At 47.5% G+C, this 18,101-nt stretch overlaps 1 protein-coding gene across 3 annotated transcripts in view; it reads right to left on the reverse strand.

The window, feature by feature from the left end:
- The window catches only part of LOC149435055 (ABC-type organic anion transporter ABCA8-like), a 67,943-nt gene extending 49,928 nt beyond the window's left edge, over positions 1-18,015 (reverse strand). The window contains exons 1-5 of one of the 3 annotated variants that reach the window (XM_089663054.1): positions 17,769-18,015; positions 14,260-14,364; positions 3,577-3,784; positions 3,214-3,369; positions 75-169 (exon numbers count right to left, since the gene is read on the reverse strand). In XM_089663054.1, coding sequence (XP_089519180.1) covers positions 75-169; positions 3,214-3,369; positions 3,577-3,784; positions 14,260-14,364 — 564 coding nt within the window. In that variant the 5' untranslated portion in view covers positions 17,769-18,015. Of the gene's footprint in view, positions 1-74; positions 170-3,213; positions 3,370-3,576; positions 3,785-14,259; positions 14,365-17,768 lie in introns of those variants that run through there. The other 2 variants (XM_089663055.1, XM_089663056.1) reach the window with 2 other exon arrangements.
- Between the last annotated feature and the right edge of the window lie 86 nt (positions 18,016-18,101).

Consider the following 18,101-nt stretch of genomic DNA (forward strand, 5'->3'; position numbering starts at 1 on the left):
TCTTTCTCGCCCCATTGGTCAGACAGCGGTCTATATAATGAGTGGTGACGGGGCAGTAATGGCTGTCTGCTCACCTCTACTATGGCAGAGTCAATGCTGGCCTGTAGAGAGATGAACCCCTCTTTCCAGTACTTCAGGGGGTCGCAGTCATATCTTGAACTTTTACAACCTGGAGGAACACACAGGGGGAGCAACAACAAAAATAGTTAAATATTATAACCAGCAGTGCTTTTTTATGCAACTATGTTGATGGCAAAGAAACATAGTTACCTAATTACATAGTTAGTCTGAAAAAAGACAAAAGTCCATCCAGTTAAACCATAAAAATAAAAAAAAAGTTATAATCCGACACCCACAGTTGATCCAGAGGAAGGCAAAAAAACCCAGCAAAGCACGACCCAATCTGCTCCTGCAGAGGAAAAATTCCTTCCTGATCCCCCGAGAGGCAATCGGATATTCCCTGGATGAACTTTCCCTATAAATGTTATACCCAGTTATATTCTGTGTATCCAAGAAATAATCCAGGACTTTCCTACAGCAATCTTAAATGAAACATTTAAGATGTCTGCAAGGGCAGTGCCCTTCTCGCTGACCCCCAATGTAAGGGACATTCTTCCCACTGACCCCCAATGTAAGGGACATTCTTCCCACTGATCACCAATGTAAGGGACATTCTTCCCACTGACCCCCAATGTAAGGGACATTCTTCCCACTGATCACCAATGTAAGGGACATTCTTCCCACTGACCCCCAATGTAAGGGACATTCTTCCCACTGACCCCCAATGTAAGGGACATTCTTCCCACTGATCACCAATGTAAGGGACATTCTTCCCGCTGACCCCCAATGTAAGGGACATTCTTCCCACTGACCACCAATGTAAGGGACATTCTTCCCACTGATCACCAATGTAAGGGACATTCTTCCCACTGACCCCCAATGTAAGGGACATTCTTCCCACTGACAACCAATGTAAGGGACATTCTTCCCACTGACCCCCATTGTAAGGAACATTCTTCCCACTGACCCCCAATGTAAAGGACATTCTTCCCACTGACCCCCAATGTAAGGGACATTCTTCCCACTGACCCCCAATGTAAGGGACATTCTTCCCACTGACCCCCAATGTAAGGGACATTCTTCCCACTGACCCCCATTGTAAGGAACATTCTTCCCACTGACCCCCAATGTAAGGGACATTCTTCCCACTGACCCCCAATGTAAGGGACATTCTTCTCACTGATCCCCAATGTAAGGGACATTCTTCTCACTGACCCCCAATGTAAGGGACATTCTTCCCACTGATCCCCAATGTAAGGGACATTCTTCCCACTGACCACCAATGTAAGGGACATTCTTCCCACTGACCCCCAATGTAAGGGACATTCTTCCCACTGATCACCAATGTAAGGGACATTCTTCCCACTGACCCCCAATGTAAGGGACATTCTTCCCACTGACCACCAATGTAAGGGACATTCTTCCCACTGACCCCCAATGTAAGGGACATTCTTCCCACTGATCACCAATGTAAGGGACATTCTTCCCACTGACCCCCAATGTAAGGGACATTCTTCCCACTGACCACCAATGTAAGGGACATTCTTCTCACTGACCCCCAATGTAAGGGACATTCTTCCCACTGATCACCAATGTAAGGGACATTCTTCCCACTGACCCCCAATGTAAGGGACATTCTTCCCACTGACCACCAATGTAAGGGACATTCTTCCCACTGACCACCAATGTAAGGGACATTCTTCCCACTTACCCCCCAATGTAAGGGACATTCTTCCCACTGATCACCAATGTAAGGGACATTCTTCCCACTGATAACCAATGTAAGGGACATTCTTCCCACTGACCCCCAATGTAAGGTACATTCTTCACACTGACCCCAATGTAAGGGACATTCTTCCCACTGACCCCCAATGTAAGGGACATTCTTCCCACTGACCCCAATGTAAGGGACATTCTTCTCACTGATCACCAATGTAAGGGCCATTCTTCCCCCTGACCTCCAATGTAAGGGACATTCTTCCCACTGACCCCCAATGTAAGGGACATTCTTCCCACTGACCCCCAATGTAAGGAACATTCTTCCCACTGACCCCCAATGTAAGGGACATTCTTCCCACTGACCCCCAATGTAAGGGACATTCTTCCCACTGACCCCCAATGTAAGGGACATTCTTCCCACTGACCACCAATGTAAGGGACATTCTTCTCACTGATCACCAATGTAAGGGACATTCTTCCCACTGATCACCAATGTAAGGGACATTCTTCCCACTGACCCCCCAATGTAAGGGACATTCTTCCCACTGACCCCCAATGTAAGGGACATTCTTCCCACTGATCCCCAATGTAAGGGACATTCTTCCCACTGACCTCCAATGTAAGGGACATTCTTCCCACTGACCACCAATGTAAGGGACATTCTTCCCACTGACCCCCAATGTAAGGGACATTCTTCCACTGACCCCCAATGTAAGGGACATTCTTCCCACTGACCACCAATGTAAGGGACATTCTTCCCACTGATCACCAATGTAAGGGACATTCTTCCACTGACCCCCAATGTAAGGGACTTTCTTCCCACTGATCACCAATGTAAGGGACATTCTTCCCACTGATCACCAATGTAAGGGACATTCTTCCCACTGACCCCCAATGTAAGGGACGTTCTTCCCACTGACTACCAATGTAAGGGACATTCTTCCCACTGACCCCCAATGTAAGGGACATTCTTCCCACTGATCACCAATGTAAGGGACATTCTTCCCACTGACCACCAATGTAAGGGACATTCTTCCCACTGATCACCAATGTAAGGGATATTCTTCCCACTGACCCCCAATGTAAGGGACATTCTTCCCACTGACCTCCAATGTGAGGGACATTCTTCACACTGACCACCAATGTAAGGGACATTCTTCCCATTGACCTCCCATGTAAGGGACATTCTTCCCACTGACCACCAATGTAAGGGACATTCTTCCCACTGACCACCAATGTAAGGGACATTCTTCCCACTGATCACCAATGTAAGGGACATTCTTCCCACTGACCACCAATGTAAGGGACATTCTTCCCACTGACCACCAATGTAAGGACTATTCGTCCCACTGATCCCCAATGTAAGGGACATTCTTCCCACTGACCACCAATGTAAGGGACATTCTTCCCACTGACCATCACATGCCCTCTTACTTCTATAAGCCAGGTAGTCATTGGGGCTGTAGATGGTGTGCAGATAATATCTGATATAATATGTAAACTCATTCACAAATTCCACACCAGCGGGCATTTTCCAATCAACTGCATCCAGAAGGTCAGAAGCATTTTGAAATTCCTGAACCGATATTCCTGGAAGGAGAAATCAGGACTTTTGTTATTTCCATTCGTTTATTAGTGGGGGGGGGGGGGGTAATTCTCGGGGTACCCCAACTTCATACACATAACACTTAAATGGGAGCTAAAACATTTAACAAAGCAGTCAGGCCCTCTGGTGACCCCCATACACTCCTCATTCACTGGAGAGGAGCACCATGCTTGGCTTCCAGCTGATCTTACCTGGGATGATGGTGCTTCTGTTGACCCTCTGCATTATGTCCCTGATGGCCGGGGTTGTAGGGATGTAGCCAACTGTAAAACTGCGGTCCCTGAATTCATCCAGACGCCCCAGGACCTCGGCCGGTGAGTATGCACTCGGCCTTGATCTGTTTCTAAAATGCAGCGTTAAAAACAGCACGAAGATCAATGCCAAATGCTGGAGCCAATCCTGCAAAACCAAACATGGTGTCACCACCATCACCAGTTAGGAGTGCACTTTGACACCGCAGACAGTTCATAGAGCTAGATATTTCATGACCTCTCCTCCACTACAGGAAATGATGGGTTATGCAGGCCATAGATGGGTCGAAAATTGGCCGATTTTTCGGCTGAAAATAAAATCGACCGAATTTCGGATCGTTAGTGGGTTAATAGGTCGGCCGTTTTTCGGTATTTTGGCAGATTTTTTTATCGGTAAAGTTTTGCCAATCGGCCGATTTTCGCAGCAATGATGGGCAAATCGGCTGATCTTTTTACCGATAAAAAATCTGCGCATGAGCCGTGACCTGCAAGAGGAAGACAAAAAGAAGAGGAAGAAGACAAGGATGAAGAAGAAGAAGAGGATGAAGAAGAAGAAGAGGATGAAGAAGAAGAGGATGAAGAAGAGGATGAAGAAGATGAAGAAGAGGATGAAGAAGAAGAAGATGAAGAGGATGAAGATGAAGAAGAAGACGATGAAGAAGATGAAGAAGAAGAAGAGGATGATGAAGAAGAAGAGGATGAAGAAGAAAAAGAAGAGGATGAAGAAGAAGAAGAAGAAGAGGATGATGAAGAAGAAGAGGATGAAGAAGAAGAGGAAGAAGGAGAAGAAGAAGAAGAAGAGGATGAAGAAGAAGAAGAGGATGAAGAAGAGGATGAAGAAGAAGAAGAGGAGGATGAAGAAGAAGAAGAGGATGATGAAGAAGAAGAAGAAGAGGATGATGAAGAAGAAGAGGATGAAGAAGAGGAAGAGGATGAAATAGAAGAAGAAGAAGAGGATGAAGAAGAAGAAGAAGTAGAGGATGAAGAAGAAGAGGATGAAGAAGAAGAGTTCCAGTCCGGAAGTGTCTCTGCAGAGAGCTCCGCTATTTCTTTGACAGTTCTTTGACATTTATAGCAGCTGCAACATTGTATCTATTTGTTTCAGAATAAAAACATCTGTATCTGAAATGGATACAAATAGATACAATGTTGCAGCCGCTATAAATGTCAAAGAACTGTCAAAGAAATAGCGGAGCTCTCTGCAGAGATACTTTTTGCCGGCTGTAGACGGGATGAAAATCGGCCGATTTTTTTCCTGGTAACGTTGGCCGATTGAAAGACCGATTTTTCTTTTTTTCTCCCCATCTATGGCTTGCATTAGACCAAGGTTTCTCAACCAGGATTCCTCCTCCAAAGTTTTCTAAGGGTCCTTTGAGCAATGAGCAACTTCTGCCCTTACATAAGTTCCTACTGACACCAATGATCTTTTTAGTTATCTGTAAGGGGGTAATTCATCCCAATGGCCACAGGTGTAGAGAGCATTCTTCCCATCCACTAATGTCTCATGAGTTGTAGATATGGTCATCATTAGCAGGGGGTCCCTGAGACCAGAAAGTTACTTTAAGGGTTCCTCCCTGTTGAAAGGTTGAGAAAGGCTGGGGTTAGACAAAGGGGCTCTTTACTGGAGAAATCCATACTCTTGGAGGACATGGGGCTGGCGCTCTGGATCATTAAAGCTGAAATCCAAACAAACTGTTTTATTTAGTTTTGCACAAACAGGTGATGGGGATGGAATAGGTGATGGGGATGGAACAGCGGATGGGGATGGAACAGCGGATGGGGATGGAACAGCTGATGGGGATGGAACAGCTGATGGGGATAGAACAGCTGATGGGGATGGGACAGCTGATGGGGATGGAACAGGTGATGGGGATGGAACCTCTGTTGGCTTTTTTTGAGCTCATCTTAAAACCCCAAAAGTAAAAAGCCAGCAGATGGTTTTCAATCACTGACGTGTTTATGGTAGAGGTGGACCTTCAACCTGTTTAGGAACATTACACCATTCATCAGGGCTGTTTGTATTAAACCAATGACTGTATGGATTAAAATCCTTTTATTACATGGGAAGAGATTTAAACAAAGGATTTGGACCATGAAGAACATCAAACTGTAGAATCGGTGGGCAAAAAGTGTTTCTCACTAGAACAATTGTTCTAGGGTGTCACATGAGTGGGAAGTGGCGAGGGACAAGGACATCAACCATACCATAATGATATCAAGCAGAATCTTTGTCAGGCATTGTTGCTCTCTGCATCTTCCTGTCATCTCTTGCCTTGTTGTCACTGAGACAGGAAGTAAAGGGAATACTCATTATTACTATGGACATAAACAGCAAAAAAAAAAAAAGATTTGACGGAAGTGTTATCTTATAGATTCTACTGGAAGTACCATAAAATAAAGGTTTGGCTGGAGCTGCACTTTAATGTCTTTAACCGCTTGACCAGGCCAGGTCTATTCTGATACTCCTTTCCTACATGTAAAAATCAGGATTTTTTTGCTGAAAAATTACTTAGGGAAAAAAAAAATTATATATATATATATATACACACACAGTTAGGTCCATATGTATTAGTTTTTTTTCAGGTATTTACCAAAACATTCAGGCTATAGTTCTATTATGGATATGGGTGGACAGTGCGCACTCTCAGGTTTAATTTGAGGGTATGTACATCCAAATTGGAGAAAGGGTTTAGGAATTACAGCTCTTAAGAGTAGCCACCCTTCCTTTTTCAAGGGAGCAAAAGTAATTGGACAATTGAATCAAAAGCTTTTTCATGGCCAGGTGTGGGCTACTCCTTCGTTACTTCTTCATCAATTAAGCAGGTGAAAGGTCTGGAGTTGATTCTAAGTGAGGGATTTGTATTTGGAACCTATTGCTGTGAACCTCCATCATGCATTCAAAGGAGCTGTCCATGCAAGTGAAACAGGCCATTGTAAGGCTTCAAAAACTAAACCAATCCATCAGAGAGATCACAGCAACATTAGGAGCGGCCAAATCAAGTTTAGTACATTCTGAGGAAAGAAGAACGCACTGGTGAGCTCAGCAACATGACAAGGCATGGACGTCCATGGAAGACAACAGTGGTGGATGATTGCAGGATCCTCTCTATGGTAAAGAAAAACCCATTCACAACATCCAGACAAGTGAAGGACACTCTCCAATCAAGATTAGACTTCACGAGAGCAAATACAGAGGGTTCACCACAAGGTGCAAATCATTCATAAGCCTGACGAATAGAAAAGCCAGATTAGACTTTGGCAAAAACATCTAAACAACCTGGACCAGTTCTGGAAAAGCATTCTTTGGACGGATGAAATTAGGATGAATCTGTACCAGAATGACAGGAAGAAAAAAGTGTGGAGAAGGCTTGGAACAGCTCATGATCCAAAGCAAACAACGTCATCTGAAAAACAAGGTGGAGGCAGTGTGATGGCATGGGTGGAGGTGGGGTGAAGGCATGGGCGGAGGCAGTGTGATGGCATGGGCGGAGGCAGTGTGATGACATGAGCGGAGGCAGTGTGATGGCATGGGCGGAGGCAGTGTGATGGCATGGGCGGAGGCAGTGTGATGACATGAGCGGAGGCAGTGTGATGGCATGGGCGGAGGCAGTGTGATGGCATGGGCGGAGGCAGTGTGATGGCATGGGCGGAGGCAGTGTGATGACAAGGGCGGAGGCAGTGTGATGACATGGGCGGAGGCAGTGTGATGGCATGGGCGGAGGCAGTGTGATGACATGAGCGGAGGCAGTGTGATGACATGGGCGGAGGCAGTGTGATGGCATGGGCGGAGGCAGTGTGATGCATGGGCGGAGGCAGTGTGATGACATGGGCGGAGGCAGTGTGATGACATGGGCGAAGTCAGTGTGATGGCTTGGGCGGAGGCAGTGTGATGACATGGGCGGAGGCAGTGTGATGACATGGGCGGAGGCAGTGTGATGACATGGGCGGAGGCAGTGTGATGGCATGGGTGGAGGCAGTGTGATGCATGGGCATGCATGGCTTCCAGTGGCACTGGGTCATTGGTGGTTATTGATGATGTGACAGAAGACAGAAGCAGCCGGATGAATTCTGCCGTGTTTACAGATATACTGTCAGCCCAGATTCAGCCAAATGCAGCAAAGGTGATTGTAAGGAGCTTTACAGTACAGATGGACAATGATCCAAAACACACTGTAAAAGCAACCCAGGAGCTTTTGAAGGAAAAGAAGTGGAATATTCTTCAATGGCCGAGTCAATCACCTGATCTCAACCCAACTGAGCATGCATTTCACTTGCTGAAGACAAAACTAAAGGCAGAAAGACCCACAAACAAAGAACAACTGAAGACAGCTGCAGTTAGAACCTGGCAAAGCATCAGAAAGGAGGAAAAACCCAGTCTTTGGTAATGTCCATGGGTTCCAGACTGTTAAGCCGCCTGGCAGAGTCTCTAGCAGCCCACCGCACGGACGCTCCCAGGGCGCGGGGTCTAAGTCCCAGCCTGCTATTCACCAGGGCCCCTGATGGTGGGGATGGACTTGGTGCAGACTGAAACCAGGTCGCGACCCCCGAGTGCGTCCTGCGGTGGTAGAGAATACTGACAGGGGAGTGCAGGAACGGAATCTATTTGGAAGAGGCAGACAGATACACAGGTCTGACCCAAACCGGATGGATGGATGGATGGATACGGTATGCGTGGTCAGACAGGCCGGTCGGTATTATGCGGGCAGCGAGGTACAGAGGAGCGAGCTAAGAATGGTCAGGTCACAAGCCAGGTTCAGCAGGATGCGGGCAAATACAGTACCAGGGATCAGACAGAAGAGTAGTCAGGCAAGCCAGGGGTCAAACAGGAGAGAGCAGGATCAGGAACAAGCAGAGGTCGGCAACGGAGTATACAGCAACACAGGAACAGGATACACGACACAGGATACAAGACCAAACGGCAACTAACATACCTGTTCCTGCGTTTAAATAGCCCGCCTCCCGCTGTCATTGGTGCCAGGCGCGCGTCCGTGATCCCGAGTGCGCATGCGCGAACCCCGCCGCTGCCATGCGCGGCCAGGTCCTACCGCCCGCCGGGTAGAGAGAGTGGGTGTTCTGTGCATGCGCCGCCCGACGCGATGCCGCAGAACACCCGGATCCTGACATTGCCCCCCCCTACGGGCAGCCGCCGGATGCCCAACAGTTCTCTCTTGCGTGGGTGGTTGTCAAAAAAATCCCGAATCAATCTAGAGGCATGAATGTTCTGGGAGGGTTCCCATGAGTTCTCCTCTGGACCATACCCTTTCCACTTAATGAGAAACTGAGTCTGACCCCCCCTCTTCCTACAGTCTAGAATAGTCTCAATTTCGAACTCCTCCTCCCCATCAACGTTTATGGCGTCAGGAGGCCTAGATCTCCGGTTCGGGAATGGGTCCGGTGCCGCGGGTTTCAACAGCGATACATGAAATACCGGGTGTATTCTAAAGGATTCCGGGAGTACGAGCTCGTACGCCACTTCGTTAACCTTCCACTTTACCTGGAATGGGCCCATAAATCTCGGTCCCAATTTCCGCGATGGACATATCATCTTAAGGTTTGTTGTGGCCAACCAGACCTTGTCCCCTGGGTGTAACATAAGCTCCCCTCTTCTCCTTTTGTCAAAGGCTTTCTTACTGCCCTCCTGGGCCTTCAGGATCGCTTCTTGTAAGATCTTATTGTTTGCAGAAAGGAAGTGCAACATGTCCTGTGTAGCTGGCACCGAACTTTCAGGAATTGTGTCAGGTAAAAAGGTCGGGTGGAAGCCGTAATTGGCAAAAAATGGGGATTGCTGAGTAGTCGAGTGGCTAGCATTGTTGTAAGCAAATTCGGCCAGTGGTAAAAGAGTTAGCCAATCGTCCTGGAGAAATGATGTGTAACATCGGAGATATTGTTCCAAGGTCTGGTTTGTACGTTCGGTCTGTCCATTGGTCTGTGGGTGATATGCCGAGGAGAGAGATAACTTGATTTCCAACGTCTCGCATAGTGCTTTCCAAAATTTGGAGGTGAACTGGGCACCCCTATCCGAAACTATATCCTTAGGAATTCCATGGAGTCTCACCACCTCTCTCACAAAGATTTGCGCCGTCTCCGCAGCGGATGGTGTATTTTTGAGAGGCAAGAAGTGGGCCATCTTGGATAGGCAGTCCACAATCACGAAAATGGCGGTATGGTCTTGAGATGGAGGAAGTTCCACAATGAAATCCATCGAAATCATTTCCCACGGTCTGTTAGGTATGGGTAAGGGTCGCAGGAGCCCCCAAGCCTTGTTCCTGGAAGGCTTATTCCTTTGACAGACCGCGCAGGTCTTTACGTAAGCCTCGCAATCTTTGGACATGCTGGGCCACCAGAACATACGTTGTAGAAGTTCCAACGTCTTCCGGGCCCCGAAGTGCCCAGCCAGGGGATGGTCATGGCAATGGCCCAAGACCGTGGTGCGAGATTCGTCAGGTACCAAGATTCGTTCTCCTTTCCACCATAATCCATCTCTATTCTGTAGTGGCACCCCTGGAACATTTGGAGCCCCTATGGATGCTGCCTGTAGTTGGGAACGTAGCTCAGTCTGTAATGCCAAAAAATTACCAGACGACAGGATGGTGTCGGGTTTGTGGGCCTCCTTTGGGTCTTCGAACATCCGCGAAAGAGCATCTGGTTTCGTGTTCTTTGATCCAGGCCTATAAGTGATATGAAACACAAACCGAGAGAAAAAAAGTGCCCACCTAGCCTGTCTTGGTCTCAAGCGCTTCGCCGTTCTTAAATATTCAAGGTTCTTGTGATCCGTAAAAATTAATATCGGGTGCACGGCTCCTTCCAGCAAGTACCTCCACTCCTCCAATGCTGCCTTGATGGCCAGGAGTTCTCGGTCCCCTATGTCATAGTTCTTCTCGGCCGAAGATAGTTTCCTGGAGAAAAATGCCACGGGATGCATCAGTTCCTTGATGCCCTTCCTTTGGGAAAGCACAGCCCCAACCGCGTTTTCGGAAGCATCCACCTCCAAGGTGTAGGGTAATGAAGAGTCAGGATGGCTCAGTACTGGGGCCTCGGTGAATAACCTCTTTAGGGACTCAAAGGCTTCCTGCGCCTCAGATGTCCACTTGAAACGCACTCCCTGCTTGGTAAGTTGCGTGATGGGGGATACTAGGCCTGAAAAGTTCCTAATGAATTTCCGGTAAAAATTAGCAAAGCCAATGAACCGCTGAACCCCTTTTTTATCTAACGGCACCAGCCATTCCAGAACTGCGGAGATCTTCTGTGGATCCATCGCTATTCCAGTAGTAGAAATAATTAAGCCTAAGAAGGGGATACTGTGCTGCTCAAAACTGCATTTATCTGCCTTTGCGTATAACCCATGCAAACGGAGCCTTTCCAGCACTACCCTGACGTGACCCCTATGCTCCTCCAGAGATGCAGAAAAAATTAAGATATCATCAAGATAGATGACCACGAAAATATCCAAGAAGTCCCTGAACACATCGTTAATGAAGTGCTGGAAGGTGGCGGGGGCATTACACAGACCGAAGGGCATTACCAGGTACTCAAAGTGCCCGAACCTAGTACGGAAGGCAGTCTTCCACTCATCTCCCTCCCGAATACGGACCAGATTGTAAGCCCCCCTCAAATCCAACTTCATAAAAACAGATGCAGTCCTGAGTCGCTGAAACAGTTCTGGTACTAAAGGAAGTGGGTAACGGTTCTTTACCGTGATCTTGTTAAGCTCCCTATAGTCCACACAGGGCCTTAAGGATTTATCCTTCTTCTCAACAAAGAAGATACCCGCCCCGGCCGGGGATGTGGAGGGGCGTATGAACCCCTTCTGAAGATTTTCCTCAATATATTCCTTTAGTACCCCTAGTTCTTTTTCTGACAGAGGAAAGATCCGCCCGAAGGGTACCTCAGATCCCGGGAGCAGATCGATTGGACAGTCGTAGGCCCTATGCGGAGGAAGATTGTCAGCTCCCCGCTTACTAAATACGTCAAGGTATTGATGGTAAACTGAAGGGACGAGTTGTGTCAGCTCTATGTCAGTATCTACGCAGAATAGTGTGCGTGGGGCCTCCGGCTCATGTGGACAACAATGCTCTTGGCAGTATGGAGAGCCGAACCGGAGGGTACCGGCTTTCCAATTAATCTGGGGGTCGTGGGCCCGCAGCCACGGAAGCCCCAGAATAATTGGAAACAGAGGGGAGGAGATAGCATTCAAACACAGGAATTCCCGGTGAGTCTCGGATACAGTCACACAGAGAGGCGGGGTCCCCCTATCCACCACCCCAGACTTGATCCGAGATCCATCGGCTAGAAAAATATTAAACCCACATTCTTTAACCTGTAAGGGAATCTGGAATCGAGCCGCGAAGTCCAGATCCACAAAACAGCTACAGGCCCCGGAGTCAATGATCGCTGTTGCCGTCACGACCCTTCCGGGGAGCTGGAATGAAATGGGTACCGCTAAATAATTGACATTGTGACTGGCTGTGGTAGGTGTGGCAGAGTAAACAGAAGTGCACTTACCAGCCTTCACCGGACAGGAACGTACCATGTGGCCAGCTTCCCCACAGTAGAGGCACAGGTTGTTGCGGCGGCGTCTTTGACGCTCTTCAGGTGTTAGGGAGGGATGAGCTAGCCCAACTTGCATTGGTTCCGGCGTATCCAGGGGTTCTGGATCCAACCATCCAGGTGATTATAGCCCTCCTCCAGCGCCCTTACCGCCTGAGTAAGAGCCGCCAGATGCTGGCACATATTTTCCAGGGGGGAAGGTCCTCTTCCAGGTTCCGTCATCTTTTTGGCCGTTTGGTACTGTTAAGCCGCCTGGCAGAGTCTCTAGCAGCCCACCGCACGGACGCTCCCAGGGCGCGGGGTCTAAGTCCCAGCCTGCTATTCACCAGGGCCCCTGATGGTGGGGATGGACTTGGTGCAGACTGAAACCAGGTCGCGACCCCCGAGTGCGTCCTGCGGTGGTAGAGAATACTGACAGGGGAGTGCAGGAACGGAATCTATTTGGAAGAGGCAGACAGATACACAGGTCTGACCCAAACCGGATGGATGGATGGATGGATGGATACGGTATGCGTGGTCAGACAGGCCGGTCGGTATTATGCGGGCAGCGAGGTACAGAGGAGCGAGCTAAGAATGGTCAGGTCACAAGCCAGGTTCAGCAGGATGCGGGCAAATACAGTACCAGGGATCAGACAGAAGAGTAGTCAGGCAAGCCAGGGGTCAAACAGGAGAGAGCAGGATCAGGAACAAGCAGAGGTCGGCAACGGAGTATACAGCAACACAGGAACAGGATACAGGACACAGGATACAAGACCAAACGGCAACTAACATACCTGTTCCTGCGTTTAAATAGCCCGCCTCCCGCTGTCATTGGTGCCAGGCGCGCGTCCGTGATCCCGAGTGCGCATGCGCGAACCCCGCCGCTGCCATGCGCGGCCAGGTCCTACCGCCCGCCGGGTAGAGAGAGTGGGTGTTCTGCGCATGCGCCGCCCGACGCGATGCCGCAGAACACCCGGATCCTGACACAGACTTCCGGCAAAGCATCAGAAAGAAGGAAACCCAGTCTTTGGTAATGTCCATGGGTTCCAGACCTCAGGCAAAGCATCAGGAAGGAGGAAACCCAGTCTTTGGTCATGTCCATGGGTTCCAGACTTCAGGCAGTCATTGCCAGTAAAGGATTCTCAACAAAATATTACAAATTTACATTTTATTTATGATTATATTTAATTGTAAAATTATTTTTGGTCCCCTGAAAAAGGGGGCTGGTGGGTGGTGGCTACTCATAAGAGCTGTAATTCCTAAACCCCTCCTCCAATGTGGATGTACATACCCTCAATTTACTCCTGAGAGTGTGCACCTTCAGGCTAGCCTGGGTGCAGTGAGGGGATCTGGGGGGTTGTGCTAGTAGAAAGGCTGATTTGGATTTGTACTAGGAGGGTGGATTTCTGTCAGAAAGAGGGCTTTGGGGGGAGGATTTGTGCTAGATGGGGAAATTTGGGGGGCGATTAGTGCTAGGAGGGGGGATTTGTGGGAGATTTGTGCTGGGAGAGGGGGATTCGGAGGAGGGGAGAGGATTTATGCTCAGGGGGATATTTGAGGGGTGGAGGATTTGTGCTAGGAGGGGTGATTTGTGGGAGATTTGTGCAGGTAGATGGGGAGTCAGAGGAGGGGAGAGGATTTATGCTCGGGGGGATATTTGAGGGGTGGAGGATTTGTGCTAGGAGGGGGGATTTGTGGGAGATTTGTGCAGGTAGATGGGGAGTCAGAGGAGGGGAGAGGATTTATGCTCGGGGGGATATTTGAGGGGTGGAGGATTTGTGCTAGGAGGGGGGATTTGGGAAGAGAGACCATTTGGGTAAAGGAGATTTTGTACTGGAATAGGGGAAATATTTGTTTTGGGGAGAATGTTTGCTTGCATATGGAATTGATCCGTAGGGAGTAAGTGTGAAGATTAGCGCTCGAATATTTCGAGGGGGAATGGAGTTGATTTTTTGCTGACACATAATGCTCATACATTTGGGGGGAGGGGCCCAGGGCCCGCAGTTTGGCATCTTCACCCTGGGTGCTAGATTACCTTGTCCTGGCACCACTTCTGACCAACACCCACAGGATTGCCCCCGCTCACAATATACCTACCAGCACTACATGTCCCAGCCGCCTCCATTGTACCAGAAGATTCTTCCGCAGCAGAGCACAGGTCTGTTGGACGAGGCTGGTCTCCCTCACTGTCCCTCCGCTCATCTGAAAGACACAACATCACCGCTGATCAGTCTGGAAACTCTCCATGTTGATGTTTTTGTATCTTTTTTCTGTATCTTATTTGTTGTTATTTTTGCATCTTTTTGTTGTCATTTCTCTATCTTTTTGTTGTCATTTCTGTATCTTTTTATTGTCATTTCTGTATCTTTTTTGCTGTTATTTTGGTATCTTTTTGTTGTTATTTTTGTATCTTTTTTGTTGTTTTTTTTCTGTATCTTTTTGTTGTTTTTTTTTTTTTTTTTTTTCATCTTTTTTGTATCTTTTTTCTGTATCTTATTTGTTGTTATTTTTGTATCGTTGTTATTTATGTATCTTTTTGTTTTCATTTAAGTTTCTTTTTGTTGTCATTTCTGTATCTTTTTGTTGTTATTCTGTATCTGTTTTGTTGTTGTTTTTGTATCTTTTTTGTGGTTTTTTTTTCTGTATCTTTTTGTTGTTTTTGTATCTTTTTTGTTTGTTTTTTTGCATCTTTTTTGTTATTTTTGTATCTTGTTGTTGTTATTTTTGTATCTTTTGTTGTTGTTTTTTCTGTATCTTTTTTGTTGTTGTTTTTGTATCTTTTTGTTGTTATTTTTGTATCTTTTTTGTTGTTATTTTTTTTTCATTCCTCCAAGAAACAAAAAATCCTCCAGAAACTGGAACAGATAACTTCCCGAGGAAGTCACCCAGATGTTACTCTCCGCACTTCTCTCAGCAACAAGAACAAGGGATTCCATGATGAAATAGAGAACTTTCAATGATTGGAGAGCGCTGCAGAACCCCGCCGGGGCCCCGGAGAGGAAGCAGAGATCCCCGGACATCCACCACACACTGGGGGATCTGCTGTCAGTAGACTGGCCTTTAAAGTGTAATGATGACCAAACTGACATGTCAGCAATGGGGACCCAGGACCCTTCTTTCTCCCCCAATATGATAGTTTTGTTTCTTGGCGATCCTACCAGTAAACACATTTTTCTTTCACTTCCTGTAACAGGGTGACAACTCTGTTTACTCTGCAGTGAAATTGCTCTGCAGTGTGGTCACCCTGTCACAGTCTTAGATGGACCTTTTTTCCAACCATGTGACATTGTGTGTGCATTTCCCATATAGATGAATGTATTGTGCTCTTCTTCTGCTTTCCAGTTATATCCAGGTACCGCAGGAACACAGATGTGCGCAGAAGAATGTCTTCTCCCGGGAGCAGGACTTCATCTGAAAGGCATTCGGACTATCTGGACTCTTAGGATCATCCACAATGACCAAGTAGATGCCTGTGAGGCTGAGCTATGTATACATTCATTTTATCTGAATGATATCTGGACTCCAGCCAACAGGCCAAGACAAGAATGAAGAGGCCATTCAAATACGCAATAACCAAACCGGTCTTTTCTGCATATTCATTCTTCAATCCAGAGATTTCCCCAGCAGTAGTTCTTTTCTGCCGCTAGAAGTCCTCAGTCTGTCGGCCAGCATTAATCAACCCACTTTCTCTGAGCCCAGGTCACTCCGACGGACAATAGGCAGTATGGCGATGAGTTTATCTCTATCACCCTGCTCTCTCCTCCTGTCAGCATGCTTCTTGTCAGCACACAAGCTGATTGGCTCTGTGTGCTGCTTGCTTTTCCCTGTCTGAGCTCTGCTGTACTGAAGAGGCTGATAGCAGGTCATAGCCAGGGACTTACACTGCATTCACCATCTCAGAGCTGCATTCATTTGTCTCTTTTATATTCCCCTGCAGTATAGATGTAAGTCAGGATTATGTCTGTCTGTTGTGCTGATGGTGATTCAAATGTTGTCACCAGGACAGGAAGCCTCGCTAAAGGGGCCCCGGAGAGCAGGAAACATATGGCAGGGGTCCTAATCCTTCACTGCATATGCTGCTAGTACCCCGGATGGCCCATGACACAGAGGAGGGTGTCCTATACATGTTACATACGACGTATACAATGTAACATTATCTCCCATACGTTGTTAGTACCCCGGATGGCCCATGACACAGAGGAGGGTATTCTATACATGTTACATATGACGTATACAATGTAACATTATCTCCCACACGCTGTTAGTACCCCGGATGGCCCATGACACAGAGGAGGGTGTTCTATACATGTTACATACGACGTATACAATGTAACATTATCACCCATACGCTGTTAGTGCCCCGGATGGCCCATGACACAGAGGAGGGTGTCCTATACATGTTACATATGACGTATACAATGTAACATTATCTCCCATATACTGTTAGTACCCCAGATGGCCCATGACACACAGGAGGGTGTCCTATACATGTTACATACGACGGATACAATGTAACATTATCTCCCATACGCTGTTAGTACCCCGGATGGCCCATGACACACAGGAGGGTGTCCTATACATGTTACATACGACGTATACAATGTAACATTATCACCCATACGCTGTTAGTACCCCGGATGGCCCATGACACAGAGGAGGGTGTTCTATACATGTTACATATGACATATACAATGTAACATTATCTCCCACACGCTGTTAGTACCCCGGATGGCCCATGACACACAGGAGGGTGTCCTATACATGTTACATACGACGTATACAATGTAACATTATCACCCATACGCTGTTAGTGCCCCGGATGGCCCATGACACAGAGGAGGGTGTCCTATACATGTTACATATGACGTATACAATGTAACATTATCTCCCATATACTGTTAGTACCCCAGATGGCCCATGACACACAGGAGGGTGTCCTATACATGTTACATACGACGGATACAATGTAACATTATCTCCCATACGCTGTTAGTACCCCGGATGGCCCATGACACACAGGAGGGTGTCCTATACATGTTACATACGACGTATACAATGTAACATTATCACCCATACGCTGTTAGTACCCCGGATGGCCCATGACACAGAGGAGGGTGTTCTATACATGTTACATATGACATATACAATGTAACATTATCTCCCACACGCTGTTAGTACCCCGGATGGTCTATGACACACAGGAGGGTGTCCTATACATGTTACATACGACGTATACAATGTAACATTATCACCCATACGCTGTTAGTACCCCGGATGGCCCATGACACAGAGGAGGGTGTTCTATACATGTTACATATGACATATACAATGTAACATTATCTCCTACACGCTGTTAGCACCCCGGATGGTCTATGACACACAGGAGGGTGTTCTATACATGTTACATACGACGTATACAATGTAACATTATCACCCATACGCTGTTAGTACCCCGGATGGCCCATGACACAGAGGAGGGTGTTCTATACATGTTACATATGACATATACAATGTAACATTATCTCCCATATACTATGATTGGTTGGAAGGGTACCACAGTTGCAGCATTTAGAGGGAGCCATTCCCCGGGCAGGGAATCCACTTACCTTGCAAGTCGGAGAGGATCCCACACACAGCCACCCCGATCCTCCGATCCCACCATCTGTTCTATATCCTCACCCAGTACAGCGTTGGTCTGAGGAGGTCACATGACTGGGACGCAGATGTATATGATGTTGGCGCAGCTCCCAGAATCCTCGCTGGGGTCTTTGCTCTCATTTGTGTGTGCAGTGAATATTCCTTCCTTGTGAGGACCTCCAGCCCAGAACTCTCTCACACCATCCCATCCACATTCTTCCTCTCATGGTTGGATGGAGTGGAAAGAGGAAGCCAGCCCCCCCCCCCACTTCCTTTTTTGATTTTTGTGAACTTTTGCCTAG

This window comes from Staurois parvus, unplaced genomic scaffold (assembly GCF_062004578.1).
Source record: "Staurois parvus isolate SC_StPar_1 unplaced genomic scaffold, SC_StPar_1.0 ptg001618l, whole genome shotgun sequence".
Taxonomy (NCBI): Eukaryota; Metazoa; Chordata; class Amphibia; order Anura; family Ranidae; genus Staurois; species Staurois parvus.